The sequence below is a fragment of the Silurus meridionalis genome, chromosome 15, assembly GCF_014805685.1.
Source record: "Silurus meridionalis isolate SWU-2019-XX chromosome 15, ASM1480568v1, whole genome shotgun sequence".
Lineage (NCBI taxonomy): Eukaryota > Metazoa > Chordata > Actinopteri > Siluriformes > Siluridae > Silurus > Silurus meridionalis.
This window is the reverse complement of record NC_060898.1, coordinates 18,694,462-18,709,451: the sequence shown is the minus strand read 5'-3', so window position 1 is coordinate 18,709,451 and position 14,990 is coordinate 18,694,462. Positions and strand designations below refer to the sequence as shown.

General features: G+C 37.5%; 1 protein-coding gene across 8 annotated transcripts in view; it reads right to left on the bottom strand.

Moving 5' to 3' along the window:
• The window catches only part of nrxn2a (neurexin 2a), a 399,544-nt gene that overhangs the window by 184,660 nt on the left and 199,894 nt on the right, over positions 1-14,990 (bottom strand). For all 8 annotated transcript variants that reach the window (XM_046867424.1, XM_046867425.1, XM_046867418.1 and 5 more), the window contains 3 exons: positions 13,294-13,413; positions 11,221-11,602; positions 4,938-5,128 (listed from right to left, as the gene is read on the bottom strand). In XM_046867424.1, coding sequence (XP_046723380.1) covers positions 4,938-5,128; positions 11,221-11,602; positions 13,294-13,413 — 693 coding nt within the window. The remainder of the gene's footprint in view (positions 1-4,937; positions 5,129-11,220; positions 11,603-13,293; positions 13,414-14,990) is intronic.

Sequence of the window (14,990 nt, the reverse complement as noted above, 5' to 3'; positions counted from 1 at the left end):
GAATAGTCTTGAAGCATGCCTTCAGATCCGAGGAAATGTGTTGCGGTGCGACACCTGAGTGCTTTAAAGTAAATAGGTCCATTTTTGGCTTTATGGACAAAGATCAGTGTTTTAAATTTGAAGCTACAGGAAGTCAGTCGTAGCAATGAAGTGGTGTCAAGTGCTGTGAGAGAATTGAACTTGCCAAGAACGAGTTGCAGTAGTCTAGTCTTTAAATGATATGGGCCTGAACAAGAACCTACAGGGCCTGTGTGGATAAAAATGAACAATTTCTTCAGATGTTTAAATAGGGAAAATGACATGAGCATATCAGTATAGTCAGGATAGACTGATTATCAGCCTAGAGTCAATTTCACAATTAATTTTAAACCTGTCAATATGAAGGGACTATGTATAAATTCCTAAATGAATAACACAATATTTGTAACCCCTTACTTCATTCCAAATCTATTTGGTGGTGCATAGAGGCAACATTGTGAAAATTGTATCAATGCCCAAGACTTATTGCTCTGAAGGTATATACAGTACACAACCCCAATTCCAAAAAACTGCGTAAAATTTTAATAAAAACAGAATACAATGATTTGCAAATCTCATAAATCTATATTCTATTCACAATCATAAAAAACATAGCAAATGTTAAAACTAAGAATATATACCATTTTAAGGTAAAAATAAGGTCATTTTCAATTTGACCTGCAACAGGTCTCAGAACAGTTAGAACATGGAAATATTTACCAGTGTGTAGCATCATGTCTTCTTTCCACAAACATCTGGGAACTGAGAAGACCAGTGGCTAAAGGTTTTGGGACAGGAATGTTGTGCCATATGTTCCTGATACAGGATTGTAGCTGCTCAACAGTTTTAGGTTTCCTTCATGTCGCAGCAAATGTTTTTAAATAGTGAAAGGTGTAGACTGCAGGCACCCCAAGTTCAGAACCTAGACTAGAATTATGGTTAGGGTTGCCTTATTATTTCATGCTAAATTGTACCTGGATTTGTGGATGACATAGGATACTGTGTTCACAGACAATGATTCCTGGAGGTGTTAATAAGCCCATGCAGTGATTTGCATTATAGAACCATAACTGTTTTAAATTAAGTGCCGCCCAAGGGCACGAAGTTCACGGGCATCCAATATAGATTTTTTGCCCTTGTCCCATGTGCATAGCACTATCTCCAGATTCTTTAAAACTTTTCTAGTATTAAGTACTGTAAATGATAAGATATTTATCATGTGTTCCGGTGCAACACCTGATAAGTGCTATAAAGTAAATGGGTCCATTTTTGGCTTTATGGCCAAAGATCAGTGTTTTAAATTGTAGCTACAGGAAGTCAGTCAGAGGAATGTAGCAATGAAGTGGTCTCAAGTGGTGTGGGAGAATTTAGGAAGGTCACAAGTCATGCAGCTTGATTCTTATTAATTTAAGAATAATGAGGAACATTATTCTCAAATTGTTCCACATTTTGTAGGCACAATTTGTCTTTCACAGATTTCTGAAGCTCTGCCCATCTTTATTTCTGAGTCTCTGCCTTTCTAAGATATGCTATTTATACCCAAACATCTTACTGATCTGTTGTTAAGTAACGTGATTAGTTGCAGAATGTTTCTTCAACTGTTTAATTTTAATAGCACTTACTTTTTCCAGACTTTTGTTGCTCCGTCCCACTTTTGCAGACGTGTTGCAGCCATCACATTCAAAATGGCCTTATTTTTCCTTAATATTGTATATATTCTCACTTTAAACATTTTACATTTTTCTCATGTTCTATTGTGAATAAAATATGAGTTATTTAGGATTTGTAAACTATTGCATTTTGCTTTTATTTACATTTAACACATTGTACCAACTTATTTTGGAATTGTGGTTATAGAATAGCCTTTTCTTTCAAATATACATTACAGCACGGTGAAATCCATTCTTTACATATCCCGGCTTGCTCAGAATCTGGGGTCAGAGAGCAGGGTCAGCCATGATACAATGCCCCTGAAGCACAGAGGGTTAAGGGACTTGCTCAAGGGCCCAAAGATGGGCAGCTTGAATCCCCAACCTTCCGATCAGTAACCCAGTACCTTAACCACTGAGCTAACACCCCCCTTATGCAGTATCTAACATTGTTCGCTCACAGTCTCAGATCTTCTGTTACTGTCTGTGTAGAGTTTTGCATGTTTCCCTTGGTCCTTTGTGGGTTCCTCTAAGGTCACTAAAACTGGAATGCTAAAATCTTTCAGTTTATGCCGCAACATGCAGATGGCAAAGTCAGAATTTGGCACAAACCCATAAACCCAATCTGTCTTGTGTCAACAGTTATGGCTTTTGGTGGTGGATTAATAATGCTGGGGATGTTTTGTTGGCACACATTGGTCCCTTTAATATTAATCAATCACCACTTAAATTCTAATTGTGTATTGTTGCTCACTATGTACATCCATGTGCATTATGGCCTGCAGCACAAAGTCATCTTGGACTGGGCCCATGAACATGACACTCCCCAGTCACCGGTCTGAATCCGACAGAGCATTGGATTTATTCAGGGAATCAGCAGCGGTATTAGTATGGCAGATAAGTGTGGTCCTGTAAGCATTCTGGCTCAGACACTACCCTAAACACAATGTGGATTTGCCAAGCTAACATCAGGTTTTGGATGCAGCTCACATCCCTGTACATAACTCAGTTGCGGCTTCACTCTGGCAAATGCTGACTCACTCGGATTAATTGTGAGAAAATGATTCCAGTAACTTTCACGTCAATGAAACAAATTAATCTTAAACAGCTGTGAGCGTCACAAAAGCAGCCAATTCTTCAGGAAAATAGCTCAATTAGCAAATACCTCACCAAGAAGCCTGGCATAAGCTTTCCGGTTGCATTATCATGCCAACAAATGGAGCAGGTCAGCCATTACTTTCTAGTGATGAATCCAAAATTCATGCATCACTGCCAGCCAATTCGTCCCATTTGAGAATGCTCATTTTTCACATCACAGATATGTCCCGGAGTTAGAGGATTTCGCAACCCCACCCCCCCTATTCTATGCTGCATAATTGCTTGAGCAATTACAACTGACACATACTGTGAGACTATTCTTCTGATGTTTAAAGGACTTGTTCTAAAGAAAAGGAATAAAAGGGCCCTTGGAGCCTGTTGTACTGACAGCAGGAAATGTCGCTTTGCAGCCTTATTTGATTTAGACTTTATTACATGTGAGTACTGAAAAGGAAACCAACTAATTTTTTTTTTTCCTCCAACTTATTGCTACACAAAGGGTTGTTTTATCAAAACAGGCTTCTTATCCTGTGGAATTATTGCTGACTTTGACGTAACCATAAAGCAAAATGAAAACCAAAGTAAAGCCTGACCGTTATAATAAACACACGTAAACAAGCATCATTTCATTATGTTTGCAGTTAATTGTGCAGAAAATGTTTGAAATCTCCAACAGAACTCATTTATCGTGAATGGTGCATGTTTAGTCATTCATTCATCTTCAATGAGAGCAGGTCAGGGTTCTGGTGGGAACATAATATGGGTAGAAAAATACCATGGATGTAACAGCAACCTGTTTGGGATTGGACCGGTGGTGCCACCCTCTGTATCATCGTACAGGCCTATGCATACTATATTTAAATATATTACTTCCAGTGATGATTCAACATTTTGCCCAATTTAAAATATAACCTCTGTGTCCAAAAACACAACCTCAATTACTGCTGTCTGTGTGTAATGTGAACACTTGCTTATCTTAGCAAAATAAAGGAGCTGCACAATGTTAAAGGTAGTCACTTAACATATACTGTAAATTATTAGATACGACAATCAAAATGACTGATAACCTTCAAAGTCAAACGAAAAGGTGATTTCAAATGAAAAACCTCACGATCCACAAGCTTTTTGTCATGGAACGTTTGTAAACCGAACGTATTACACTTATAAAAACAATGCAAAAAAAAACCCTGCTCATGCTGTTGAAACTGATATTGCTAGAGATGTACAGTACATAGACCTCTTGTGTAGATATAAATGCATAAAAATACAACAGATATTTCAATTTTTGATGCTTTTAAGCTCATTAATCTCACTGGCATAGGAAGGGATATAAAATGCCAAATTTCTAAACTGTATTTTTTAGACAAAGGCAGTATTTTTTAAGACAAAGATCAATATTTACTCTACTCTACTACTTATAAGACTTTATACATAGAATCGATCATCTTTGTTTGAATTATTCTTTTGTTTATTAGCATGTGGAATTTCAGATTAGTAAAAACAGAGTTCTTTCTGTCTTAAAGAAGTCTTTTAATCCTTATTTCAGTGTTTGAAAAAGGAAGACACATCGATTACCAGGCTAAATGATACCTTATCTGTTTGAATATGGAAACATGGCACTCCTGTTCCAGTTACAATATGCAGATTGAAGCAGAATTTGGTTTACTGCGGAATCATTACTCAGTAGACTCAAGCAATAACGGCATGAGATCGAATCAGGTTTGCGAGGTTCGTAAATGTGAAATCATAAGCCCAAATTGACTCTTTTCCTAAAGGCACTGTTGTTGTTTTTCTAACTACAAAAAGAAAAAAAAGAGTTGTATTAGAGGTAGAGGTAAATGTATATTATGAAAAAAATATATTTTTCTAATTCTAAATAGGATGTACCTGGTGAGCTGACAGGTTTATAAATAGCTCCAAGGAACGGCTGCTGATTATAGTTTTTATAGACCCAATATTAAATAGAAGAAAAATGACTATCTGGAATTGTATGACAGGATTTTAATAGCGTTTTCAAAAGGGTCCCGGGAAAGGTCAGAAGGATTTTCCCAAGGCTCACAAAAGACCATGTGCCATTTTTTACTCAAGTCTTATAATTATTCTAGTTGGAAACAATCAGGTTCGGAACATTTGGAGCATTTAAAAGAAATGGTCTAAAAGATGTAGCGCTACCTTTGAGGTCCAGATTGCGGGCTCCGTTGGAGTGCTGGGTGACAGTGCGGGAGTCGATCTTCAGTGTGTGTACGTTGCTGTCATCTCGAGACACCACCACATTGTGCCACTGGTTGTCGTTGAGCGGCTTGTCGGAGTTGCCCTTCATGAGTGACGGCCCGTTTCCGAGGTCGAAGACGTAATGGATGTACCTGCAAAACATAATATCAAACACAGATAGTTCATTTAATTGTAGATTTTTTCATTATAATAATTCACATAGCACTTTTAACAGTAGATGATGTCATGAAGTATAGATTTGCCAACCCACGTGCATATTTAATTGACGCTTTTCAGGCAACACGCTTCAGGATTTTTATGATGTGTACAATGAAAGCTTAAATTGGGCAAGTCAAGAAGTTCAAATAAAGCATGTAGGGGGGATATGATATCAGGTACTGTGGCATAATTGTTTGGTTTGGTGGGTTGAACCTTGAGTAGTTCAGAAACTACTGATTTCCCGTTTGTGCAACAAAAGGAATGATATAGTACTTTTAAAACTCTTTAACTCTTTAACTTTAAATTCTTACATTTACATTTATGGCATTTGGCAGACGCCTTTATCCAAAACAATTTTCAGTTATCTCTCACATGCAGCTGAGCAATTAAGGGTTAAGGGCCTTGCTCAAGAGCCCAGCAGTGACATGCTGGGATTTGAACCCATGACCTATTAATCAGAGGTCCAACATATTCTTTACTAAGCTACCACTTACCCAGTTAACAAAAATAAGCACAATTTCTACATCCTTTAATGTATAATCTATTACCTTGTAAAAATTCTAGTAGAAAAGTGTGTGATAAGTAGCTGTGAATATACACCATTATTATCTAGTAGGGTTATTAATTTATTCTTAAAGATAGCTAAAAGTTTGCAAGCAGTAAATCCAATCAGAATGGATCCACAATTTTCTTTTTGTTGTGTGTTCTATGTTTTCTACAAGGTTTAAAGCTGTATGTAGGGCAAGCATAGTTATTTCTCACCACAGAAAGATTTTAAGAGCTCTAGAATTAGAATTGTATCGCACATTGAAAAGAAATTGAGACCAGGACAGAAAAAGAATATACAGTGTGTTTTTGTGGTAACCTGCCATGCTGTGGTTCCTCACCTGCTGGATCTACTGATCCATACTGATCCTTAGGTCTTTCTGCTGCTTAAATTCTCTTTGCATATAAAATCTAAGTGCTTGCTCTGATTTATACCACATTCCCTATAAGATACAGCGGTAAACTTCTGCATGTCATGTATACAGTATCTGCTCATGTCGAGAGTTTCAACCTTGCAAATCTGACATCACTCTCTGCCCTCACTAACACTCCTGTGGCTCATTGGACAAATCCCCACAGCCACACTCAGACATCTAATAGAAAGCCTTGCCAGCAGACTGGAGGTTATTATCACTAGAGCAAAAGAAAGAACTAACCCTGGAATAAGATGCTCCAAAAAAAAAAATAACATGTGGATGTGATGGTAAATCAAAATCATGGTCATGGACAAATATGGATGCTTTTCGCAAATGTATGGTAATTATCAGTGAAACCATCCTCAACATAGAGCATGAAGACAAAATATTAATGTAATGATGCTGTTTTAAAATATGTAAATCATCATGACACCAAACGGAGCTTTTGCTGTTTCCGCACAGACGGCTTTAATTGTCGGATGTGTGCATCATGGCGGATTTTGGTGCTTGATTTGAGACGGCGTATCAGTAAAACAAATGTTTAGTAATTAAAAATTATTTTGCAGTGGAGTTTTTTTTTTTAAATATCTAAGTAATAAAAGGAATGTCGTGAATCAATCTTTTATATATTTATATTTTAATAAAAATAGTCACAGAAATACGTGTTATATATATATATATATATATATATATATATATATATATATATATATATATATATATATATATATATTCATATATATATATTCATCCAGTGCTACTGAGAGGAGGTCTTTTTCTCTCTCTCTCTCTTTCTCAATGCTTCTCCTTTATTGTCGATTCTAAGAGTTTTTTCTTTCAAAATTAGATTTTGCTGAAAGCACCATCCAGATAAAATGGAACTAAATAATACAGAGAGTGTGTGTTTGAGAGGAAGAGAGAGATAAGTGTGTGTGTTCATAGTGTAGAGGGACAGTGACAGAGCAGGAAAATGTGTGTTGATGATGGGAACAGAAAGTGAGGGTCTGCATGTGTGTATGTGAGTGAAAGAGTAAGAGAAAGAAAGAGAGCAAGATAGGTCGATAGAGAGGGATGGGGGAGAGAGAGAGAGAGAGAGAGAGAGAGAGAGAGAGACATGGGGAGAGAGATGGGAGGAGAGCAGTGTATGCAGTGAACACTCATTACACTGTTCTCATTCAGCATGCAGCAGCAGGCAGCAGTAAGAGACGAGGCCACCTGCTGTCTAATTGCTCACTGAATGACTGGATTTCTGGATGGTGGCAGCGCACAAAGTTAAGCATCTGAGGGTCCTTTCCTTTTATAATATCAGTTCTCCTGCCATCGACTCAATGAATTCCAGAGCGAAAGAGGGGTTCAGACCTTATTTGTGGCAGCAAAAAATAGATTTCATGGACCCAAGGTGCTTGAAACTACATCGGCGCAGAGAAGAAAACAGCGGCGATGTTTACGCATCAGAATACGAAATAGGATCGCAAAAACATAATCTGCAGAATCAATAAATAAATAAACAAGCTGATAAATAATCCCAGAATCGCATTACAGCGTTACTCAGTGATCTCCACATTAGCAATATCTAACCGTCATAATCCTGACACTAACTCTGACACTATGCATAATTAATGTGGAAGTGGAGTGCTGGATTCAGTGGACTCACTTTTTAACTCACAAATGCTGCCGTAGGAACAACATCAAATCATTAGAAAATCTTTTGATCCCTCCATCTTGACAACCGTCCTTTATTTATTTATTTTTTTACATTATCCTGTGCTGTGATGGAATTATTTAAAAAAAGATGTCTTCGGATAATAATTAAAGTGTAAATGTTATATTTTAGATGTTGGATAAAGTGCTCCCATTTAAATACTACATTCAGCCACAATTCATGCACTACAACAGAGTGTCTTTGGTAAAGTTTCTGCTTTTATGCAATGTATTAGTTCAAAAGACCAAACTAAACCCACCATCAAGTTTTCCTATAAAAATTGGTCAAATTATTCGCACTATGTGCCACATTCAAACCCCAGATTGCTGCTTGCCTAAACTGGTTGGGTTTGTGTTGCATTATGTTGTGGATTACCATACAGTTTTCTTTCATCATCTTTTAGTTCTCTTATTCTGCTTTATGTTTGAAAAAGTTGCATGTGTTGCATATTTACCAAAGAGAATTTAGGAAAGATCTGCACTTTGGAATTTGACATTGTCATGGATTTAAAAGAATCCATAATTACAATGTTAAAGGTCACAGAATAGTTATGTTAATACTATAATATATATGAATATAAGTATTCCTTATACACCTATACACTGTATACTGTATGCCCTGATATTTCTGTTAAAGTTGTTCGGATTTGAATATAATGCCTATATTAATCGAGAATATAAACTATAGTATATAAAGAATATAAATCGTTTGTTGTTCAGTTCATCCTGTGTTATATTCCAGATTTACAGGATCTATCCACTCTTCCAGCACTGAACTTGGCTTTGCCTCCACGCAGCACTTTTTCCTCCCCCTCCTGCTATAAAAGGAAAGCAGTTACACAATTGTATGAGCTGTAGCTTCACCTGGAGAAAATAAGAAAGCCCTTGGGGTTTCCATCGCTTTTGCAGTTCGCATGATCAGCAGCAGAGGATGCTAACTATGGCCGACTCCAGTTAAGAGAGTCATGTGATCGCTGGTCACCGAGTGAAAAAAACAACGCTGTAGACTGATCTCTGTCCAGATCGACCATCTAAACTTAGCCTCTGCAGCTGTCATACGATGAATCATCAAACATTTCGCTAAGACATTTTTTTTTACGGGCCAGGAGAGAGATGGATAATACTTCGAATGAAACTTGAGCCATTCTCTAACTTGTCTAATTTACATAAACTCCCAAAGTAGGAGCACTCTGATTGAAAAATAAAATTCTAACATTAAGGGTTTGCTTATTTGATGTGCCTGCGCAGCATCTGTTCAAGTCATGGCAACCGTGCTAGTGGGATTTTAAATAGAGTTACAGCCGTCTTCACTAAGATACACTAATCAAAAAGCAGCTGAACTGAAACAGACTACAAGACAAAACTGGAGAAGAGAAAGAAGACACGTCTGGCCGGAGACGTGGTTTTGTAGTTAGAGAAAAGACATTTTAGTCCCAAATTCTGCCATTTGTATTGGAAATAACTAGAGATGTTCAGACATGTTCAAGCACCATTATATTACCATTTAAAGGCTTTTTTTAAGAAATAATTTTCAAACACAGCAGCTGTAACTTGTTGAAGGTAGAATTTAGAACGACCAACATCTTACAAAAGTACTTACTTTTTTTTCTCAGTTACAAAAAACTGTTTATTCTCAAACAAATTTAAAAACAGGAATTAAACTCAAAAGTCACTCAAGAACCTTAAGGATGCTTTTTAACTGTAATTATTCTCAACAATCTATTACAATGGCTCAGGACTTTAGTTTGCAGACTAACAGTTTTGCACTTACACACCTGTCACTGCACATCTCAACAATAATTAACTGTAATGAATGGACATTCCAGACACCCAGATGAGGATGGGTTCCCTTTTGTGTTCCTCTCAAGGTTTCTTCCTCATGCCATCCCAGGGAGTTTTACTGTGCCACGGTCACCACTGGCTCACTCATTAGAGATCAATTTACAATTAAGGAACAAACTTATAAGCAGGAAACTTTGTAAAAAAAAAAAAAAAAAAATCTCTGTGAGGATGATTTGAATGATGATTTGATGAAGATGAATGCCAATTTTTAAAGCATTCTACGAATAAAAATAAATTGAATTGATATAATATAATAATATATTATATTATATTATATTATATTATATTATATTATACATTTTTTTCAAATCAAATTTAAAATTACTTTAGTGCCTTCTGACCCATAGCCCCTTCACAAACAGGCCTTTGCAGCACATAAAAAAGACAATTAAAAAAATTAAATGAAATAAAACCAAGGGTCCCCTAGTGGTCTAGTGGTTAGGATGTGGCGCTCTCACCGCTGCAACCCGGGTTCGATCCCCGGTCAGGGAACCATCCCCAACTCTTAGTGCCGGTCCCAACCCCGGATAAATTGGGGAGGGTTGCGTTAGGAAGGGCATCCAGCGTAAAAACGTGCCAAATCAAACATGCAGAGGATCCGCTGTGGCGACCCCTAACGGGAGAAGCCGAAAAAAAGTTTCAATAAAACCAGAGTTTTTTTTCTTGTTTGGCTCCAGGAAGCTCCACCTCTGCCATCTTATTCTACAACATCCATAGTGTTGTAATATGTTACCTTCACGATGCAGTGGTGGTGCTGGGAGAACACTGTTGAGAAACAGTTTAGCGATGAGAAATCAATCTACATATCAAATAACGGCCACAAACTATTGGTGACTTTCTGAATAATAAAAATATAGCGCATCTGCTAATAATTATAAATATATATATATATATATAAATAAATAGTTTGCAAATATGTTAAAAATTATCGTGTTACAAATGCCGACTTGTATCCGATGCACAGTTTTTTATACTGATGCTTTACTTCATTAAATTTTAATTAAATATATATTTTAAAAATCACATTATTGGTGGATTATAGTGTAACTTTCCAATATATTTTTTTCACAATCTTTACAGTACTTTATACCAAAGTACTCTCGAGTGCTGTAATCTAATTGGTCAGGAGGTCTTGATTATATTGCTCTAACAGCAGGCACATCAGTAATGCAGGCTACATGGTCATATCACTGAGCTCATTCTAATACTATATGCTAACAGCTTTCACAGAGACCTGTATGATTGATGCTGCATATAAAGGTTTTTTTTTTTTTTTTTTTTATGTAAGGCATCAATAACCAAAACATTATTTTAGCATATTTCACTTCCTTTTGTCCTGAAGACACAATCTCCGTGGATTCATTGATCAGCTCTCGCTTTTTCTACTCTATCCATTTCCAGCATTTATAGCCAGTAGGATTAGATTACTTCAACCTTTCAAGATAATAAGGTTTTAAAGATCTCCACCGGGACTGCAAACACCACAGTGCGTGAAGATATCAGGTCTGATCCGCACTTACCCTTTGACCAGCTCCACCACGATGAAGTCGCTGCCGTCTCCAGAGTTGAACAGCAGCAGACCGTCAGGACTGGTGGTCTTGAACTGGAAGAACAGGTGCATGGAGGTGTAGGCCTGCAGGGTGGACAGAGCCAGGTAGCTGCCTCTGGTCCTGAAGCTCACCGGTTTAGCCACGATGCGACGCATGCCGAAGCGGGCGTTCAGCTCGCAGTACGATATGTCGCCATTCTTGCACTGGTCCAGGTAGGGCACTCCGTTAAACGAAAGGCCTTGCAAGTGCCCGATGAAGTTCGAGGGCATAATAGAGATGAAGCGTCGCTCTGTCATGATGCCGGTCTCGATGTGGTGGAACTCCAGCTGTGTGTGTGCTCCGCTCATCTGGCCTGAAGAAATTGAGAAAGCTGCTTGAGTAGGCAGTGCTTGTAAATATGTGTCAAAAATATTTCAATTTATTGCTATTTTTCACGACAATTGCATTCCTACTTCATTTATTACATAAACTTGTGTCAAAAACCATACAGCATGTGACTATAATACAGCAAAATCTCACTTTGTACATGTTTCACATCACATTGTGGGATTAACACACTTTCGCTTGGATTTCATATCATGGATAGAAAGTGGTGCTGACCCCTGTTCTAAAACACAAATGTGAAAAGCCTATATTTGGTCCAATCATTACGAGTCACTTTTGTCTGATAGGACGCATATCCAATATCAAAGTATCCTGATGCATTCATCCAAACACACTATTGTACAGCATGTCTTTGGATACTACAGCATTACATTTTCCCTTTACTTAAATTAGAAGACCAAAACTCTTCAGCATGACAATTCTTGCTTTGTGACAATTCTTGTGCACAAAGCAAACTCCATGAAGATTTACTTTACATGGTTTGGAGTGAAAGTTCTACAGTGGCCTGCGATTGAGCTCAGATATACAGTAAACCCTATCACACACCTTTGAAATAAAGGTTTTTTGATAGGAATAAGAACATAAAAGTGTGATGTGTCCAAAAAGCACATACAAATCTTGCTTTATGTAAGAGCTATTCATTCGGAGAATGATGAACAGCTGCATCAGAGGCCTGGCCTCCACAATCACCGGATCTAAATCCAGTTTAGATGGTTTGGGATGAGTTGGACCGGAGAGTGAAGGAAAAGCAGTCAACGAGCATTTGCTATGATGATAGCTTTAAACACTCTTGGCATTCTCTCAGTCATCCTCATGAGGAAGTCACCTGGAGTATTTTTTACAAGGAAAAAGGATATGAAACCCAAGCAAAAGCAGTGTTGACCCCCACAATGTGAAAAACAGTACCTCTGGGAACTCCTCAAGACTGTTGCAAAACCGTTCCAGGTGACTACTTCATAAGGCTGAGTGAGAGAATGCCAAGAGTGTGCAAAGCTATCATCAAATCAAATGCTCGTTGCAACAGTGAGTCCGCCCATGACCCTGTCGCCGGTTCACCACTGTTCCTTCCTTGGACCACTTTTGATAGATACTGAATTTTGGAGATGCTCTGACCCAGTCGTCTTCCCATCACAATCTGGCCCTTGTGTCAAACCCGTTTGAATACTTACGCTTGTCCATTTTTCCTGCTTCTAACACATCAACTTTGAGGACAAAACGTTTACTTGTTGGCTAATACTGTATATCCCACCCAATAACAGGTGCCATGATGAAGAGATTCACTCATTGGTCATAATGTTATAATCGCTGATTGGTGTGTGTATATACTGTATATATATATATATATATATATATATATATATATATATATATATATATATATATATATATATATATATATATATATTTACTGCCACACACTGTGTAAATTTGCATAGGATCTATGTAAATATTTACAATTTTTAACTCGTTTCCGAACCAGATATTTTTCATTTTATTTAAATGAACTAGCACTGGCATCTGTGCCGAATCACCATTTCCCAAATGTTTTTGTGTTTACTACAGTATATGTTCAATAGGTAGGATGTGTGTGTGTGTGTGTGTGTGTGTGTGTGTGTGTGTGTGTGTGTGCGTGTGTGTGTGTGTTTATGCGCTACCCACCTTCCACAGTCACATTGTCTACAGAGAGCTGCAGGCTCTTGCCCCGGCGCACCACCTTCACAGAGTGCCACTCGTTGTCATTCAGCTTGTGCCCTGCATTGAGAGTCTCCGGTCCTTTACCTACACACAGAGGGCCAAAGTCACATACCGCCTCTGGCTGCTTGCCTGCCTCATCAATGCATTACAGCCGCCCACATACATCCCTTTCTCTTACACACACACACACACACACACACACACACACACACACACACACACACACACACACACACACACACACACACCTTCATCATACCTATTTGAAGGAATAGGACCTGAACCTCAAAGCTGATGGTGTAAGACATCCTTTGCATTTCTACACATTACTGTATGCAGGATAATATACAGTATGTAATCGACAAATAATCCCTTGTGTGCACACTTTAACTCACTTGTACATTGTACACAGGAAATCTGTTGACATGTAATAATCTTACAGACAAGGTGTTCATATTATCGAGCTACAGCGCAGTAGGCACCAAGAGCAGCTTAAAGATTTACAAGTCTGAGTTACGATGAAATATGCAAAATATCTGCCCGAAACCTCAGATTAAAGGTATTAAAGTCTTCCTGATAATAACGGTGTAATCCATTACATTCCACGCAGCTTCGAGGGTTAATTATAAAGATTCACAGCAAAGTAAAAGCTTTACCCTATGCTACATAAACCCGGTTTATTAACCACATTTTTAACACACAGCTGTGGAATTCTTGATTTTGATTGGTCAGGAGGTGTTCGTTAACTTATTACTGCAGCTCTGACACTAGAGCTGGCTGTAAATGTATTTATAGGTTTATATGAATACATTTGTTCTAGAAAGGTTTGGTTCTACAGAAACAATCCACAGGAAATTACACATAACTGCCTATAATTTAGAGATGGGGAAATGTTCTGTTAAAAAAAGGTTTATTGAGCAATAATAGAAGGAGTTTCCAGTGTCAGTGACTTGCAAGAGTCAGTATTCTGGCGTGGGGAATGTTTTTGTGCTTTCAGGCTTAGATTTTTTTGCCACAAGATAAATGCAATATTGCTGTTAGCACTGAGATGTACTTCTTAGCTTGTGTCAATTAATTATTCAATTTATTAATTCATTCATTCATATTTTTTTGGTTTTGTAATTTATAATACATTTGGTTTTGGTTTATATTATTATCTACTGGATCTTTTTTACCGAAGTCCTGAAAGGCCATGCATTATAATATTTTTTTTCGTTCTTGTTTTCTCCTGATCACTTTTCTCTCCATAACAAAAGTTGTTTTCTCGTCATTTTCTCACGATCTTGACATAATCAACATTGTACAAAAATTGTAATTCCTTGTGATCAGTATTATTTTTTGTGTGTATTCGGGCTTAAGATCATGTTCTAGAGGCAGCATCATCGCAGCATCGTGGATAATCGCATTCGCTTTTACTTTGATCAGGGACTTACTCGATCTAGAGATACAGCAAATACCATATTTGCTGCAGGAACTTTGATAGAGATTTCAGACACTAACAATACAGTGCTCCATTATGAGCACCGAATTGAGTCATGATCATGACAAAAAATGAAAGAAAAAGATATTATAACTCATGGATTATTAGACTTCCATCCATTTAGTTTCTTATAATTCATATATAATGAATCACAATTTTAAGTCTAAACTAACAATACAGA